General features: G+C 37.9%; 1 protein-coding gene across 1 annotated transcript; it reads right to left on the bottom strand.

The window, feature by feature from the left end:
- On the bottom strand, positions 1 to 20,073 carry Smp_140530 (putative replication factor C / DNA polymerase III gamma-tau subunit; the record flags this gene model as incomplete). The annotated part of the gene is made up of 8 exons (XM_018793729.1): positions 1 to 102; positions 1,003 to 1,197; positions 2,848 to 2,913; positions 4,003 to 4,261; positions 5,915 to 6,123; positions 6,162 to 6,377; positions 10,462 to 10,535; positions 19,788 to 20,073. The coding sequence occupies 8 exons, from the start codon at positions 20,071 to 20,073 to the stop codon at positions 1 to 3; spliced, it is 1,407 nt and encodes a 468-aa protein (XP_018648212.1).
- Positions 20,074 to 20,329: the final 256 nt, after the last annotated feature.

The raw sequence follows: 20,329 nt of genomic DNA, 5'->3' as shown, positions 1-20,329 counted from the left end.
TTATTTTGGTAACACTATTTTACAGAGGCGAGCAAGGAGACCTGCTAATTGTAGGTATGTACCTAGTCCTTCGGAAATCCGTAAATGAGTGAGGCCAACTTCCTGTAAAAAAGCAAATAACAATAAGTTTAAATAAATTTTTCGAGGATTTTCTTGTTCATTTAGAAGGCGAGTGCTAAATATGGTATTTTATTATTCATCAGAGATTTTATTTCAATCATCTTAAATAATTTGCATAAGTCTTTTATAAACTGGGCACTGGTGTGTCCCGAATTCTCAGATGAAGGAAGTTAATGAAGTAAAAATTCAAGTTTGAAGTAAACTTCCCATCGAGAACTATTCTCTTATAACCAGCATTCACCCACTAGATGAAGAAAATATGTTTGGAAATTCTCAGTATTGCACACATGCTATGAAATGTGATGCAAATACACTACATTTCATAAGTAGTATCGAGTTCACGTTCGTACACTAACTACCGTTGTCTCTTTGTACTATTAAACATACACAGACTGCATGTCATTACTGAGTTGTCTGTTCAAGTTTCTCTTTGTTATTCTCTCCTCAGAATTAAAGTGATGGATGAGGAGACTGCCACTACTACATTTACTCACACTTAACCTCACAATTATCAATGATTGGAGGTTACTTCATCGAAATTTTATAAAATCATATCATCTTGATTTTTCTCACAACAAATTCCGCATTTTCTGTTGATTAGTAAATTTACTAGCCTTTTTTATAGATGCATACCATTCAAAATAAATAAGGATTGGAATGAAACAATTTTCGTTTTCTGGAAAAGTCATATTACACATTAGTCACGAAATCTACGGATGAAAAAGGTTCTGGCTTCTGGTTCGATCGGTATTACTATTGTGCTTCATGAAGAAATGCACAAACGAGAAAACGAACGTATAAAATTTACAAGATTGTTCACCTGAGGGAAAAATGTTTGATTGCACATCAGTATATGAAAGCGGAAAGACTATGATAACCTACTTTTATAAATCCCAATTTGAGATACTCTTCCATTGGATGATTTTTTATTACTCGGAAAGTGATGGTGATAATATCTTCAGCTGAATACCCCAAAGTCCATAAATGACGCAAGATCTTGTGAGCAGCTGACAATTCACCCTTAGAACAATGGTCGATCAACTGTTTAATAAGCATTGGGTGAGGTTCATCACAAACCTTTCATATGAAGATCAAAATGAGTTCAATAATTATTACCACAAAATGATAATTTTAATAAGTCTATAGATTATTATGACATCAATGAGTAGAATATTAGGCGTTTACTAGTTGGTATGATTATCTGAATAGAAAGAAATCTCATACCCCACCCGGTCCCACACTCATAATAGTTGATGTGAATTACTTTACAAAAGAAAGATGCTTGGATTTCTCTATTCAACTGCTTTGTTATTTGACAAGACACAGGAATTGTGTTTAATTACTGTTATTAGGTATAGTTGTGTTCTCAATAACCTCATTTCTAAATAGTCAAGCGCATGATCTTTTAACATACAAGCAAGGAGTGTACTATAACTCGAGAAACATTTTAGGGTTTAAAGGATTTTAGTGATTAAAGACTCACTTATTTTTGTGTCGGTGACTGCAAACACTCATGAATACGATGAACAAAGCATCACGTTATTTGACTGCTAATGTATGTTGGCGGAAAAGAAATATTTGGTAGTTCAGGAGGCAATCTTACTTTGGTTTCGAAAGATTGACAGGGGTTTATAAATTATAGTTTACACTAATAAGGGCGAGCATTTGACTGATTATTAAATGTTGTGATGAAAAATGAAATCTAGTAAAAACTAGCACATTAAATATTCAGAACTACTTTGCTTCGGAGTTCAAACAATTGACATTTCGAAACTTTACTTTGACCTGGGAAAGTATACAGTGTTCCAAGCTTGTACTAAATATGCGATATGGAGCTGGGTACAGGAATCTAGCGAGTTACGTTACAATTTAAACTAATCTGTATTTAAGTTTCGTTGTATCTCTGTGAATTTAAACGAGAAAAATGATCAGTTAGTGAATTTTTCACCAATGATCAGTGCAAATTATTACTTTCCAGTATCTTTTCAGAGTTCCTAAAGATGTTTTATTTGACGCTGGGTGTTGAGATTTTCGCAGATTATATTAAAACTTTCGCGTCATGGTTCGACAGTTTAAAAGCCTTTTATTTTTAAGTAGTAGGCTCACTCAGGTCTCTTATTAAACTTATTAATATTCAAAGAAGGTCAACTTATTTTGATGGTAATTCCAATGGTCTAGAAAAGTTTCTTTCTGGAATGTTACTTTTTATCGTAATTTAATTCTATTCATTTTACTATTGTACCATTAGTGCTAAACTGTTCATAAACAAATATATATATATATATATATATATATATATATATATATATATGCTGCGCAATAAACTCGTCTTCCAGTTGGCAGACATTAAACGAGTTTTATGAATTCCTGCCAATATTTCGTTAGACACCATCTCACCAGGGTTGATGAGACTTCCAAACTAAGTGAAGTGATCAATGCACTAAACTATTTCACTCTGCTATCAGTTACTGCCTGAAGCAAAATTTCGCATTTCGAGCAGAAGAAACGCATCTCAAGAACATTAATAATGTTACTTAAGATGGTCAGAAGACTCAGAATTTTCCAAGCGTCTTCATCGAATAGAACATCATTTGCGTATGCTAGGTGAAATGTACACTGGTTTACATTCAATTGCTCAATTACATAGTCACTTCATGAGATTGCTTAAGAAATTCATATTGTAAACAGTAAACATTATACTCACAGAAAAATACAAACAGTACTTACTTTAAAGACGTTATCGCTACTGACCATCCCAAAGCCTTCATGAGTTGATTGTAGATTATTTAGAGCCTATTATAACCGTTTAAAAAAGTTTACATAGGGATTTAGCAAAGAAGAAACCTTATTAAATTCGTTTAATGAAATTAAGCGTATCATCAAGTTTAATATTTTAAGTGTTCTTTTTACAACAAGGGGTCCGAGTTATAATGAATATTATCGGTAAGTTTTATCTCGAGAAGCACAACAACTGTAAGATGTAGTAAACATTATTGAAAAGCTAAAAAAAACATTTGATAACAGCCACCCATTTTATATCACAAGATCACTTAGCAGGGATAAGTCTAGTTAAATTGAGCTTTCAATCCACGTGCCACACCAACAAATAATAGCCAAGGACCCTGAAATGATCACTTTACAAAAACCTTCGGGGAATGTTGTACTGATTACGAACTTGACGTACTTTGATCAGTTAGCTGTTACCATACTAGCTGACGGAGTAGAGGTCTGAAAGAAGCTTCAAGTACCATAAAGCCTAATCATCTTTTGAAAATAGATGCATATATGAAACGAACTCATGAGAATGAGGTCACCAAAACATGACTGGTAACTCTCCTTCCGGAAGCATAAATTTGGTTTAAATCTTTTCATAATAGTGGCTTCAACTAAGTGTAATAAATTCGAAGTCCTTTACTAACCATTATTATGATCTCCGAAGCATTTATGATAATTTTATATTTCATCCTTATTATTTGGGCTTTACTCAGCTACCCAATCTTTTTAAGTATGGTGTAAACTACGACGTAAATCTTCAATTTCTATATATTCTATTTCCATGTATCTTTCAGCTTTCTTCTAGAGTACTTATAAACTTAGCCTATAATCAAACAACTGTTTGAGCAACTAATTGATTCACATAAAATTGTCATTTATTAACCTACATCTGGATGTCGAACCCAACTTGAATCAACACAATATTCATACTTGGTTTTCTCTTAATGGTTAGTTCTATTTTCTCAAGGTCGTAAGCAGATGAACAGGATTCATGTGGTACGTGGATTTATATCATTCAACTGAGACCTTCATTCTTACTTTATTCACATTTATGATAGAATATTTCATTTTCCTCACTTATGTTATAAGAAACAAGACAAACTTTACCTGTCTCATGTCACCGTCCGCTGTGAACACAATGGCTTCCAAACCTTCTTCTGTATATGAAACACCTTCGAAACGCGAAACTTCTAGTAATCTAGCCATTACTTGGGCAGATGTTAAACGAGCATAACGTAAAACAGCACATCTTGATTGTATTGGTTCGATGAGCTTTGAGGAATCATTACAAGCCAATGCAAAACGAGTTGTTCGAGAGTATAACTCCATGATCCGTCGAAGTGCCTGTTGAGCACCTTCAGTCATGCTTACGCACAAAATAAGAAAAGTATACGTAGAAGCAGTAATAATTTAACGTCTTAAGAATTTGTAAGAGCGTAATAAGCGCAATTAGGATTCTGATAACCTTAAAACTAACAAACAAGCAGCCAAATACTGATACACTGGATTGTAGTGGGTCTTTTTCATGGCATATTATGAAATTGGGACGCAAGATTTTGGATAAAGATTTAAGGTCATCAAACTGGAACTAGTTTGTCGTGAGACAGAAACCCAAAATTCAAAAACACTGTGGGAAATTACTTTGCATTTCGAGAGGATTTTTTCAGTTTATGAACTTCAATTCTGTAATAAGCAACGTAGGAACTTGTTGTCGAATATCCTCAAAATGATTTTTAATGCTTTGAATATTACTTCTCCTTATGATCATGATTAGATAACTTGAAACGGTGAAAAACCTTTAGAAGACAACATGGAACGTTAACTACAGTTTGTTATTGTACACCGCAGATCACTAAGCCACAAGAACACAAGGCGAATAATAAAAATATGTATGCAGACGAATACCAGGGAGCGAATGAATATGATTTAAGACCCATATATATGTAGGAAAGTGAGTCATAGGGCGATTTTAGCAACTAACTTTTGAGCTGGTAGAAGGAGCATATAAGTAGATTGTGACGTGATCAATCATACATGCTCAAACAAAAATGATGATAATACAAAGATATAGACAATATTTTATTGACCAAATGAAAAATTAAATGGAGAGTTTAACAATGCTAAATGTATTCAGACATATTTGTAGATGAGATGCTACATATTGAAATAGGTGGACCACACTTTAAGCTGCCTGGTTTTACGTAGGTTTATTTTGGAGCTTAGAACTACCGATACAGTTCACTTTCACTAGCACACCGTACACTTGATACATTTAGAATTATGAATCGGGAAAAATAAAGTGATCCGTATTTAAACGACGCATCACAGTTGATAAAACCAATTCACTGTTTGCTTGGATAATTGTTAGGTGAAGAGCTTTGGACTCACAAGACTGTTTAACAGTTCACTATTACAAACAATTCGTTATGAAAAATGTACCATTAATATTTATAAAACAGGTAACTAGTAGTTGGTAAATGTGATTATTAGCTAGTATTCCTTTTGAGTAGTTTATTAAAATCAAATCGCATGTCTAAACTAGGGATATTATATCTTTTATTATATTTCTATATGGTGAATTTTGGTGTTATTGGGAAAAAAATAAGGAACGTCTTTTTTCCTGCCAGCTACTGGCCAAGTTTTTGCAACCAAAAAAGACAAGACAAGAATTGCAGACTAAATACTTAAAGTTTGGTAATACTGATGATGATAGGTTGCAGAGAATTAACTTGGTTTATTCTGACTTGTACGGAATGCGAGAGTAGAAGTGACCACAATCGCGTCAGGCGTACTATGGTAGAGATAAAGTAACACTAACTATAAGTGGCGGCTGTTAACCAAAGCTCAGGGACACTATTAATTAGTAAGAACGGGCTATTCGATGGGTCTGTATTACTATTAAATACGAAAAAGTAGTCAACGTAACAAAGAAAACACAATGGGTTTAGGTAGTCACCACCAATACTATGGGATTAAAGCTTCAATGTCTGCAAAGTCTCATATAGAATAAACAACTAACCTGTCGGCTTCATCGAGGATAATTATCTTTTGCCTTCCTTCGGGAAGACTGACCTTTTTCTGGGCGAACATTTTGATTTTAGTTCTTACTACTTCGATACCCCTTTCGTTCGATGCATTTAACTCAAGGACCGCTTCCTTATAAGCACTCTTCAGCAGAGTACGAGCCAAGCATAAGATACTTGTGGTTTTTCCACAACCTGGAGGACCCTACGGAAAGATTAGCAAGAAATAAAAGACCAGATTACAGCTATTATGATGTTCGGTAAGTTGCCGTCACGAGCGAAAACGGATAGACGACAAATAGTATTCTCATTACCCACGATATCTTCTAACTCAATGGGTCTATATTTTTCGACCCAAGGCGATTCCATCGCCTTCCTAGCAACCGGTAAGTCAGATGTTAAATCGACTGGAGACGAAACCATAGGTGTTGAAATTGCCACGACCTTAAGTCGGCTAAGCTATCAGTGTATAAAAACAATAGTACAAGCTCCTAACTGTAGACGAGAAAGACTAAAATCAGATGGTCTCTGGAGCCCGTGTAACAACTAAAAAGAGGACTTTTTGATATTGATAGGCAGGAATTCTCTTCTGGCGGTAAATAAATTCCAAAATCAATAGATCTGTAAGTCTTCGACATTTGGTGTTGATCATATTACTTTTAATGTACTCACCTGGCTGAAGGCTTTCAGTCATGTATTTGCACAAGATCATGAGTGAATGCGCTGTGCTCAACTTCTCCTACAACCGCTAGCCAGCTTGGATTGATCACTATTCGATCTATCGATGGCCTGTGTAATATATCTTCGAACTCCTTCGCTACTGACTTCTGGTTTCAATGGGTTGGGACGTTTCGATTATAGAAGGTGTTACTGGTTACAATGGTGTCAAACTCCAAATACTTGTAGCATCTTTGCTCTTAGTGGCTATACATGAAACTAAAAAACATTCAAATGGTTGAAATAGTGTCGGATGGAATGGAAGATTTCTCTTATAAGGCTTTCGTATTTGAAATCAGTGGATCTACGATACCTCCAGGTAGGAACCTGGGTATATGTAACGATAAAAAGAGAAATATCGGTAAATTATTGCAAAATATTGTCTACAGTTCCTAACAATATGTCAAGTCTTCTCTTTAGGGACTCCTGAAAGGTCGCTTGAATACCTCAGCTGGTAGCAAATATCAAGATTTGACTACATTTAAAAGGTAAATAAAGAGTCTACAGTCCGTTCTGCTATGTTACGTCTCCAGTTAATGGGTGCGACACCCAAGTTTCGTGTTGGAACTGAACTTAAGTGTTTGAGGTGGTGGCCGGGAGTAATTGGGGTGCCTAAGGTCACTAGATCACCTCAAAGACGCCTATTTTCTGCGGGGTAGAGACCTAGTGATTTCAGGCATTTTCCGTGACGTATGAATTCGGGTTCGTGAATTGATTTTATGGCTTGCTGTAGGATTTGTCACAACGTAATCTTATCCTTATGGATAAGATTCCACTCTCAAACCTGTTAGAATGAAACTAATAAGAATTAGGTGGAAAGTTCCACTGGTAAATCAGCTAAAAATGGGCCTCAACGTTACCAGAATTACTTGAAAGGCATTTTTGTAGCAATTAGCTTAGGACTTTAGGTCATAAAGAATCAACACTCTCAGATTTCCCCCCACATGGAATACCTCACAATTGGAATAACTTCAGTTGTATGAGGAGTTTTCAACATATCTCAGATGGACTACCCTACACTTTAAAGAGTTAAGATAAGTCCGTCGATATCTACTCAACTTTGTAGTTGAATCAGATCCTCCTGAATTTCTAGCTAATAATCTCTGTTGCAAACTTCTCTTCAAAGTTTCATATCGTCAGCAAAAGGTAATAGACCAGAAAATTATTTCTGAAGAAGGTCATTCTTATGGGTTATGAAAAGAATGGGTCATATTACTAATCCCTAAGGGGCATATTGTGGCCTAAGTAGTGAAGTTCACGCTGACTCTAAGTTGATTGTTTAGATATTAAGTCAATCTGCTAACGGTGACATGATACCTAACAGTTTGAGCCTATTGATGAGACACATATGATTTACCTTATTGAAAGCTTCTGAGAAGTCGAGGTATTTGACGTCAGCCTTCCCTTCGAGATCAAGGATGGTTTCCCACTTTTTCACCATAGTCATAAGTTTGGTTATATAATAGTGGACGTTCATAAAACCGTTCTGTTGTGAGAAAAGAAGCTTGTGGATAACAAGTAATCGTGTGGTCTACCGCACATTAGGGACTTCGCAACTTTTTGCATCATTGAGTGAAGTGCTTCATGCCGGTAGGTTGAAGATTCGCTGCGTCGACCTCATTTGAAAAGTAGTGTGATGTGGCAGTTAAAATGTTCAAAAATACTGTTCTGCCAGAATCTTGGCATTGTCGCGGTTGATACTAGTAGGGCCATTAGGACCTAACAGATGGGAAGCTCCAAATTTGGCTTGTTGAATACCGGATGATACCCCTAGCATACGATTGTTGTACTCGGTGTCCGTAGTGAATTTTTTTCACTTGACCTCAAGTAAACACTTCTAGGTGTTAGATAGTTTTACTTAGTACCATACAAATTGAACAAGGATGATACACTTTTGAGTATGCACTTAATATGTTGCCAAAAAAGGTTTGCGCAGGAATGCTCCACTCGCGTCCCTGTTCTACTATCGTTGCGGAACAAAGACATGCACAGTATTGCATGCTTGTCGTCTGTAATTCGAGGCGCCCATATTTGTATATCCTTACCATAGGAGCACTAATAGCGGCACTCTGTAGAATGACGGTCTAGCTCGTTATTAGTACGGCTCTAATAATAGACCAAATCCTAAGATTTTAGATTTGTCATGATACAGCTGCCTAATCTATAAGATTTTACGTCAATGTCACATCATTGCCTACAATGACTCATCGTATCGTAACAATCACCAATATATGATGGAGAACACATTTAAGCCGGAGACAGGACAACATATTTAATATGAATAAAAAGGATAAGAATGACCACGCCTGCATGGCTGAGTCATGCCGTACGACCTACTGAATTAATTGAATTAATTCTTCTCGCATTCCAAATATTGGGTTTTTCTCCGTGTTAAATGTTGAATATCTATTTTCCCAGTTGCCTAGTGTTAAGCTTTGGGGATTGTGTGGTTAGGGCGCATTGCCACTACAAATTAGTTCACGCATCTCAACATTATGCTAATTTGTAAGAGCAGCTTAAACGGTTTAGTCCCTGCACATTTTCGGTGTCGAAACAGATACTGGATCTTATATTTATTAAGATAAATAAGATCGCCCTGATCAACCAATTTGTAAGTTAACGTAACAAAGAATGAAACACTCATAAACTTCGCCACTTCACAACAAATGCAACGAAATAGCTCACATGACGCAGAATTTATCGGGATAAGATTAAGGCAGCTTGGGGGTTAATTTACGGAGAACATCTCTATGGCAAATCTGTCTGGCTACTTCGAAAAGGGATGGGTGCTCCAAAATCCACGATGCTATAGATAATTAGTCCGCCTTCCTTTCATCAATCATTCTGAAGATATATGAATTAGTAATTTATTCTTTTAGGCTTAGACGAAAAAGGTTTTTTTATATACTTGAAAAATACCTCCTTCAAACGATTTCCAGAGTTTGTGCAATTATTACTATGATTTAGACGTACTGGAAACTGACAGAGTAAAAGTCCACTGGTGTTATAACGTATAAGTTGAGTGCGTGTCCTGTTTAGTATATGAATGCCCAATTAGAGAGGAGTGAATTTATTGATCGGAGCAATGATACATAAAATCGTACGAGCAGTCTAGAGTGCGTATCGGCCCTATTTGATATATGAACGTGCTGATTACCGCCAATGAGAGAGCAGTGTATTTATTGATCGCCAAATGATACACAAAATACGTATGAGCAGTCTTGAGTACTACTCGGTCCTACTATCTGCATAGCCCAACCAGTTAAGTCCAGAACACCAATAACAACCTCAGCAATATGAATCACTATTCACAAACATACTGTGTTGATATACCAACCAAACAGACCACATCGTATCATAAAATAGAAAATAACATTTATACAATAATTAGCCAAATGTGGCTGTGAAAAGGGGGAAAGTAATCGATAGACTGATGATAACTCAAGAGTCGTATAATAATAGTTCAAAAGTCAAAATAAAGCTAATGATAAGAGGAACACGAATACGATTAGGTTAGTTATTTAACAACTATACAATAGGAAATATACATATCACATTGGTCCATAAATAGTCTAAAAGTTACCATTCATAATTCACCAGGGGACATAACAACTAGTAATGGGACGCCCCTATAAGTTTTATATGTAAAAAGTATCTCTGGGAAATATTAGTACGCAGTAAGTGAGTTATGTCACAGCTGTTACATTGATTGTCAATATTCGAGTTGAGATACAATGTTTCCATAACTTTTGTATTCACTACCGAAGGCGGAAGCAACAAACAATTACAGAAGTTCGAAATTTCCTGACAACAGTTTCAAGCCTACACTACTTGCACACAATGACGACATTTCGGCAGCTGAGGATTGTGCGGTGTTGTTTAAAATTGGACTACGAAGTACTGGTGAACAGCATTTTAGTACAAACAATCGGGTCAGTAGCTTCATATTCGCAACTTCACTGACAAATATCCTCGTCCGTCACTAAAGAATGAAATGAACCCAAGTGTTTATTGGGGATTATGAATAGTGTGCAATCAAGAAGACAGTTTAATAGGTTCAAGAGACTACTTCTACCTTTCATTATAAAGACAAAACCGACGAATGGGACAGATTGTTTATGTAACAAACAAAATTGGGTTTTTAAGGGTTATCTGATGATCTTTCACTAGAACGACAAAAGTATGAATAGAATAGTTATTCATTCTATTATTTATCTATGGATTAAATCTACTTCTCTACACGGAATAATAAACCTTTGTGCAGTTAGAATGTTTTGACCGTACGCTTAAGTCTTTCTGACGTTGCTCGTATAGTAAGCTAGTAAATATCAGTCTAATGTGTACCAAGCACTCGATTCAAAAGAAAATGTTTTGCTTACACAATAACAGATTAGACTAGGATTCTGTTGGTATGGCATTAACTTATTATTGACGCAAGAATAGGAAGTTTTCAGTTCATTTTGACAAAGTTTGGTTTGTTTTTCCTTCATTTGAGTTTTCTCAAGATATTTGTCTGGTATCGTAAAATCTCTGTCTCTATGAAGAACGAAAATAGGCGAAACAGGCATAGTGTTTCACTGACAGGAGAAAATATAGTTGTGGCTGCAGAATTCCGATTCCAGTAATTTGATCATGTAGACCCGGACTTATGGTTTTGTCAATTGTATTGTTACTTCATGAACCATAACATTAAACGGGACTTCACTACTGAGATCAATATTTTGTGTCCTCTCCTACAGTTGCTCAAAGAAGTCGGCAGTTGACTTGCGAGTCCCTCGTCAAAGTTGAAATTGTATGAAATTTTAGTCATTTTATGTTCAACCGTCTACCCTTAACAAACAGTCAAGGAATCAACAGACGTTTCAACTAGTGGCATACTATGAGTTCACATTTGCTGCAATGTTTAAAAAATTGCATCTTTTGCAAACTATAACTCCGGAGAACGCACATCTGCTCAAGTGCTAAAATTTTGTTGTTGCCAACTAATTACGCAATGGAACTGTTTATTAGGTTTATAGTTGTTATTATGTAAAGATGAGATGGGTTTAAATAGTGGAGGAAACAATTAAGTTTGAAGAGGGAAGATTGTTCATTAGTATTGAAAGTGTATCAAATAGGAGTAAACTGTCTAGAGGCACTAATAACTTTACCCTTGGTCACTTTATTTTTTTCGTGAATGACAGCCTGTAGAATACAACGTAAAACCTGGAGTGGAATGTAATAGGTTATCTTAGTATGACAGATATCCATCGCGAATTCGAAAACATGAGTCTGAGGAACAAGAATAGGAGGAGGAAATTAGTATCGATAATTGCTTTTATTGTCCTGAATAATGAAAAGCCTGGAAGAATAAAATGATCTACTCCACAAACATGGGTGGATTGAAGTCACCGTCATCCTCGTAATGCATGTTGATAGTAGCTTAATACAAATCTGCTCTATTAAAATGATTATTGATATCTGTATGAGCTGAAGGGATACGTTCCATAAAACGATAGCGTAGTACTGGTGTGTTGACTGAATACTTCCACCGTTTAAGAAAAACTTAACTAGTGTAACGCTCTAACTTCTCTCTGCGGATAGAATACCTGCCATTATGTTGTGAACGAAAAAAGATATCATAATCGATCAGCAGTGTTTTGCAGCCATAAAATTACTGTAGGTAATAATAAAACTTTCTAGTAGGTTTAAGAATGCTGGTATTAAAAAGTAAAAATTTCGTCCAGCAAGTCACTTGGATCAGCTGCGGAGTCGAATTTCCAGATTAAAGCCGGTTCACATTTGAGAACATTGACAAGTCACGAATAGACTCAAAGTCCTAAGCGCTTATGCGTAGGTATTGATAAGGTTTATCAACATAATGAACATTGATATATGGCATGAGATCGTTTGATCACCAAAATAATCATGGAACTGATAAATAAAAACGATAATTATTCACATGTTACTTAAAAATTCAGGTAGACACAACTGAACTTCACCTGTAGCTCTTCCGGAGTTATTGCCAGTACCAAGCCCGGGTAAAATTGGGGGGTTGGGCATGGGGTCTCCAAGCCCATCTCGTGAAAAAAATCTTGCTAAGAAACGCCTATCAGTTCAAACAAATTAAATCATTTAAACTCCGTCATTATATGTGAAAATTATATTTGATATGATCTCAGAGATTGAAATTTAAATAATTCCAACGTTTCATGCAGCCAAATGTCTGAACTTCTTCAAGGTAATAATTGTAGGTAGATGAAAATACAGAACCTTCTTCGCCACTACAGAGTTCCTGGGATCGTCAGGATCATATGGAATACATACTACGAACTGTATTGCAAAGTCGTTCATGGAAGATAGATGACGGACACACTAAAAATGAAGAAGGGAGTTAGATAAGGCTGATCACTCTCACCCTTTCTCCTACTCCTGTTGGTTGACTGGATTATGAAGACCTCGAGGAAGCACAAAGCATAATGGACTGTTTTGGAACAACTATGAGATTTGGACTTCTTAGAAGACTTAGCTCTTCCATCTCATTCACATCAACGAATGCAGGTGAAAACTGATGGGGTAACAACAACCTCTGCTCAGTTGCCCTCAACATACACAGAGTAAAAACCAGCATCTGAAATACAACGCAGTGAGCACGAGCCTAATCACACTACATGGAAAAGCCCTGAAGGATGTTGAAAGATTTACGTGCCGTAAATAATCAGGAAGTATCTAATGAAGACGTGAATGCAAGGATTGGAAGAGCAAGGGCGGTGTTCCGACAACTGAAGGGCATATAAAACCCAAAACAACTGTGAGCCAGCATCAAAGTCAGAATCTTCAATGTCATCAACATCAAGTCAGTTCTATTATACGGAGATGAAACGTGGAGAACTACTACAACTATTAAAAAGTATACGGATCTTTATAAACAAATGTCTACGCAAGATACTGAATGTCCGTTGATTGGATTCCACCAGCAACAACCTACTGTGGGGGAGGACAAATGAGCTTCCAGCTGAAGAGGAAAAGACTCTGATGACGGTTTGGATACGCACTGGGGAAATCATGAAACTCCCGACTTGACATCTCGATTGCAAAAAAACAGTCAGATCAAGGGGCATATTATGTCGGGAATCGGAAGCACACATCAAAAGAATGAAAAGAGACTGTAAACAACTGGAATGAAGCGACTATGATGGAGAATGTTGAAAAATCGTAGTTGACTGCCTATGCCCCTCCATAATTCCTCATATCTTCGTCAAAGCATTTGGATGCATGGTAAAGAGACCATAACACTCGAAAACCTTTAGTAGCTGCTGCAATGAAGCGGGCAGTTGTTTTCAAGTCATGATGAATTATTATTCTCAAGTCCTTTCCTCCCTGACCACATGGGAGCGATATGCCGACAACAACATACTGATAAACATTGCATCGTGCACTGCGCATTAGTACACCCTTTGTAGAACCAATTCCTCTAGGTCAGCTTGAATGTGAAGTTGACCAGCCCTACACCCTATTTTTTCCAGATCCTAACATCGTCTTCAAACAGCTATATTGACGACTTAAGTAGTCTCTGTAATTCACTAGCGTAAAGAAGAAAAAACAAGGGACCGTAAATGACGTCTGGAAGCACATCACTATTAAACGGAATGTCCAATTTCCTCTGGCAATTAGCAAGTTAGTTAAGCACGAATGTTTACTTCAAAACTTATATTGCTCAGGAGTCAATGGGCTGCAGTATTCTGTGTGACTTGTTAACTCAGCTCCAGTTATATTTTAAAATGAATTGACTACTATGTTGATCAAACTGACAGGGCGGTAGTCAGACATCATCCGTCTCTTTCCATATTAAAATACACGGCTGACGATAGCATCCTTCAAATCCCTGGGGAGTTGTGTGTGAGAAAGAGATATATTGATCGGCATTGTGAGTAGCCCTGAAACAGTGAATGAGAGAGATGATAGTGAGGGTACGACGGTTATTCTATTTTTACAACTAGCAACCATTAGTATCTTCTATATTCGATCGTTCCCGGCCAAAGGAAATCAGAAGTCAGACGAGAAGAGGCAGGAAAGATATATTTGATACGTTACCAATATATCGAGAGGCGTTCGTTCTTAGCTGACTATGGAAACGTAGGAGCTGTGTCCCACGCCGAGTTGCAACGTGATCTGGTACGGATGCATGACCGATTGCCTTCAGTTAAACAAGTCCACTAAAACAACGTGGTCAGCATCCAATGTCGAACACTTAGAAAGCTATTGATTTTGGGGAATTATTTACAGCTATAGATCACTCTCCCCCTAGTGAGGTAGTGATGCCCCTAAGACGTGACCAGCCAGAAGTTTAAACCCAACGAATTTGTCGTTGGTAAACACTCTTCTGATAGCTTCCTTCGTTTAGCAGCGGCTGGTCGTCTTTCCTCAAACTAACGGACCATGAGGTACAACATAACAATAAAGAAATGAAATACAATGAAAATTTCGGTTCCTTGAAAAACTTCGTCGTTCTTTTCCAGTCGTCTTGGAAAAGAGAAAAAATATAACGTGTGAGTGCATGTCAAAAATACACTCGTACTTCCATAAGGACACAAGATGAGCGGGAAAAAAAATTAAAACACTTGCAAACAGCGTAAAACCGTTCGGAAAAAAATGGTTTTTTTGTATATAAAAAAATTATAAATACGCTCAAAAAAATAAAAATGTTTTTTTCATAGTAGAAAGCATGAGTCAATTGAAGCTAGACCACCATGGAAAACCTGGAAACACTGGACGGCCGTTTCGTCCTATTATGGGACTCCTAAGCATATTAAAAATTTTTTATAATAAACAATGAAAGGGGAATTCAAGATAAAGCCTGTGTCCTACGTGCAATATTTGTTAAGATGTTCTGGAAATCTTGCTCTTCTTCCAGAACGCGTTGTTTTAGGTTTATCTATCGACGTTGACGAAGTATCAAGTTGTATGTCGGCTGTCGTGTAGGGTACTACGAGTGTAGGAGCCGTGTCGTACGATTGTACCGAAGGAAATTCGACGTAGCTAGGGTTTTCTTCTAAGTACGCTGCTTTTAAGCGATCGATACTGATGCTATTGTTCGTGCCGTTCTTATCGACTACATGGTACTTGAGTTCGCGTTGAAGAACTTTGAAGGGTCCTTCGTATGCTGATTCGAGAGGTCGTCGATGTGAGTGTGTACTATGTCGTAATTCAGGTTGAACGAAAACATCAGTTGATTGAGGTCGAGTGTGGGCAGGTTTAAGTGAACGCATAGCGTTTGTAAGCCTACTCGTGTAAGAGTTTAGATCCATGTTCAATGAAGAAGCTGAAGGATCCACAAATTCTTTTGGGAGTCGGAGTGTCGTTCCGTAAACAAGTTGAGATGCCGTGTATCCAATGTCAGCCTTGACTGCATTGCGGATACCTAGCAAGACGAGTGGAAGAGCGTCTGTCCACTGTGAAACGTTTGCGGCTGATAATGAAGCTTTAAGTTGTCTATGAGAACGTTCTACCAACCCGTTTGCTTGTGGGTGGTAGGCGGTCGTTCGGAAGCGGGTGATTCCTAATAGCGAGGTCAAACAACGGAAAAGTCAGGATTCGAACTGGCGTCCGCGGTCTGTTGTGATCGTGGAAGGGCAGCCGAAATTTGCTACCCATCGTTCGACGAAAGTGCGAGCCACTGTTTCAGCAGTAATGTCCTTAATCGGTACTGCTTCTGGCCATCGAGTGAAACGATCTACACATGTTAAGAGATATGAGTATCAGTTCGAATCGGGTAAGGGTTCTACCAAATCTAGATGAACGTGGTCGAGGAGAGCGTCAGGGATTTTAAACGAGCCTAAGGGACATTTGTTGTGTCGAATGACCTTAGCTTTCTGACAGCTGACACAGGAGCGTGCCCACTCCCTCACGTCTTTATTCATTCCAGGCCAGCAAAACCGTTCGGCTATAAGTTTGACTGTCGCACGAGCACCTGGGTGAGAAAGATTGTATTTCGTGCCTATAGGTAACCCTCGTGCTATTGATAGAAGAAACCAGAGAAGTAGTGAATAGGTCTTTACTCCGATCTTCGCGCAGTCACAGTGGAGCGTGGGATTATCTGTTCAGACAAACAAAGGCTCTCAACATTCAATATAAGATAATAGGGAATATAACGCTTACAAAAAGTAAGGAAGTGAATGAATACTTGAACAATACTGTTTTAGCATATGCTTGGTTGTTTGGGGTCAACTCTTAACCAACCAACCTGAGCTGTTACATTAGCTTCCCCCTAGAATCGACTTCCGTAGGAACGTCGGTTCGATTAACCTATCTATCGAAAACACCTTAGTTCTATTTCTCATCCCAATGCGAAATTATCAACTCGCTCACTATTTGACTTACAATCAGTTACGACTAACGCTTTCAACGATAGTCCATGGATGTCTCTTCATTTACTAGCTTGTCATCTTATTTTGTAGCATGTGATCTTTTCTACAACTATCGCTGACGGTTTGCTGCGTGCTTTCAAGAGAAAGTGTGAGAATGTGGAATAAGAATATCTGAGGAAGTGCCGTGAGCGGGCTACCCAACACCATGTTGTTGAGGTACGATTTTTCCATGCTCAGACCGGCTATCAGGTGTTTACTCACCTGCCTCTTGAGCCGCCCTCAAGTAAAAAGTAAAGAAGAGTCTACTTCAAAGGTAATGGTGAAAATCAAGCAAACCTGAAGAACTGCTCCACTGCCTGCATAAAATAATAAGATACAAAATGGAAATACATAAATGCAATTGATAATTGTTCGGTTCATGTAAGTGCTTGGCCTCCAGAACGGATTGGTATTCTGGAAGGAAATAGACATAGTGTAGATATCTTGTGCACGAAGAACCATGAAAACAACAAAAAAATACTCTTTTTTAATGCATATATGTAAAAGGGTGAACTTGCTAGAAGTTGGACTCTTTAACAAAATCGATCAAATGCATGACCTTGGGCCAGTGATGACCGCCTTTTACAACTAGGTGCGTAACCAAGGGTGCGTCAGAGTAATCCACAAAACGGAAACGAATATACGATTAAGAAGCAAAAAAAATTGTGTGGAGTATGCGGATCAAGTACAGTTGTGTCAAATACCCTTTTGTGGTTTGATTTAGGTGTGCATGATATATTGAAGCAATATTTCGTCAATTCATCCAAGTAACGAATTGGTTTGCACCTCAGAAGTGTGTAAGTCCTATTACTCATCAGTATTATGAATGATTAGTCGATAAAAGGAAAAATTGCAGTCATTCCCCCGTGGTTTGATGTGGTCTAATGGCTAGGCACACGGCCCAGCATTCAGGAGGGCAGAGGTTCGAGTACGTGGGGCCTGCGTTTTTGTTCACCAAAACCCCCTTCAATACGACGTTTGTTGGCCATAAGTTGCTCAGATATGAGAGAACGATAACAAGAGGACGGATTGATATGTCAAAGTGCCATATTGGAACAGTACAAGTTCTTTGTATTAATAATAATACTATAGAAAAATGTATACAGATATATAAGAAGTACAACCAACATAGTTAATTAACCAGAAAAAGAAATTATAAAACTCGCCTGGGTTGCTTTTTGAATTCGTTGTATTTGCCAGTGTTAGTTGTATGAGCTTGATTAAAATCCTCAGCCATCGTTTCGGAATACCTAGCTTATGTGTCCAGTATTTAAAGAAAATATTTAACATAACACTTATATATCAAAGGTAAAAGGTCTGGGGAGTTGTATGTGAGGCGGAATGAGGAAAAAAAATTATTTTTAAGTAGATGCAGGGTCTGATTAGCTACGTGGTTAGATTTTATCCTGCAGCCGAAACTCAACATCCTTGACTGACTAATCGGATGTGCCCAGCGAACCGTTTTAGTCATTTGTAAAGATTTATCATCTTTACATTTCGATTCCGTAATGGATTTGTCAGTTAAACGATCTAACAACACGTATGGTGGTTCATGATCTAGATAAGCCGGCTTTAGCCTATCAATACTTACTGTGTCGATGTTTCCATGTTTTTCTATCACGAAATATTTAGATTTTCTTGAGACGACTTTGAAAGGACCTTCAAATGGAGGACTGAGTGGTGCTTTTATTTTGTCACATCTTATCCAGACGTGCGTGCAATTGCTTAGGTCTTTAGGTATATATACGGCGCGCGATTGTTCACGAGTATTAATCGGCTTAAGTTTAGACATGTGGTCCCGTAGTTGATCTACATAATTTTCTAAATTAAGTTTTTGACTGTTAGTATTAGGGTTAATAAATTCATCTGGTAGTCTCAGAGTTGTTCCGAAAACCAGTTCCGCAGCTGAACACTGTGCGTCAGTTTTGACAGATGTTCGTATTCCCAACATAACTAACGGTAGGAATTCTGTTCACTGATTGGGGTTTGAGTGAGATATAAGGTCGGTTTTTAGCTGACGGTGAAAACGTTCTACCATCCCATTAGCCTGAGGATGATATGCAGTGCAGCGTATCCTATTGGAGCCTAGAAGTTTAGCCAAGTTATTAAATAGTTCGGATTCGAATTGCGCTCCTCTATCCGTCGTTATTGTTATGGGTGTACCAAAAATGGTTACCCAGTTCTGCATGAAAACTTTGGCTACTGTTTCCGCTGTGATGTCCGTTATCGGGATGGCTATAGGGAATCTGGTAAATCGATCTATGCATGTAAAAAGATAATTAAAACCGTTTGAACGTGGTAAAGGACCTACCAAGTCGATATGCACATGGGCAAAACGTGCATCTGGTTGCGAGAAAACACCTATGGGTGAATTTGTGTGACGATTTATCTTTGATTGTTGACATGCTGAACACTCTCTAACCCATTTGTGTACATCCTTCTGTAAATTCGGCCATATATATCTGGCATTGTTTAGTTTTGTTGAAGCTTTTGCTCCAGGATGAGACAAAGAATGAAAGTCATTATATATCAACTTTCGCATACTTTTGGGAACGAAAGGTCGCGGCATTGCCTTGGTCGTGTCACAGTAGATTAGAATACCATCGACAGGCGATGGGAACTGTTTTAAATTAAGACTTGAATTGTTTTTTTTAAGCAGGTTTTGTAATTCTAGATCCTGCTCTTGTTCGTTTCTCAACGTCTCGAAGTTTACTGTAGACTGCTGTAGCACGTTTATTTCTAGCCTAGATAAAGCATCTGGTCTCACCTTGTTTCCAAAAATTATTGTGCCCACATTTTCGGGCTTTCCGGCCAAAGCGTTGGCAGTAAAAACACTCCATCTTCCGGTTATGTTGATTAGTTCTTAGCGGCTGTCTCTTGGGGCGTCGTTTGACCGCGGAAATCGTTTGAGTGAAATCGGACTGATGTGTTTCTTCAGGCTGTTCAATAGCATTCGCTGACAAATGCGGTGTATTGACAGCGTTTGATAGCTTGTCTGCGGCAGCGAACCGTAGAACTGTGGTTCTTAAATCCTGAATGCTTTTTGGCGGCATGTAAAGAAGGTGCTGTCGTAGTGCACCCGGCAAAAGGCCTTCTGTGAACCGTGCGCGTATTATTTCTTCCCGTATAGAGACGTCTAAACTCGGGAAGGCTACAATTGCTGCCTGCTGCAAGGAGTGCAGGTATTCCATGGGGTCCTCACTCGCTTTCTGGTGACGCGACAGGAACTGCATGGTCCCCAGCTGTGTATCTACTGTTAGCGAAAAGCATTCATCAAGCACCTTCCAGTTTTGGGCAGACGGGTTACTT

Source organism: Schistosoma mansoni, chromosome 1 (assembly GCF_000237925.1).
Source record: "Schistosoma mansoni strain Puerto Rico chromosome 1, complete genome".
NCBI classification, from domain to species: Eukaryota; Metazoa; Platyhelminthes; class Trematoda; order Strigeidida; family Schistosomatidae; genus Schistosoma; species Schistosoma mansoni.
The sequence above is the reverse complement of the archived record's forward strand: the minus strand, read 5'-3'. Positions and strand labels throughout refer to the sequence as shown.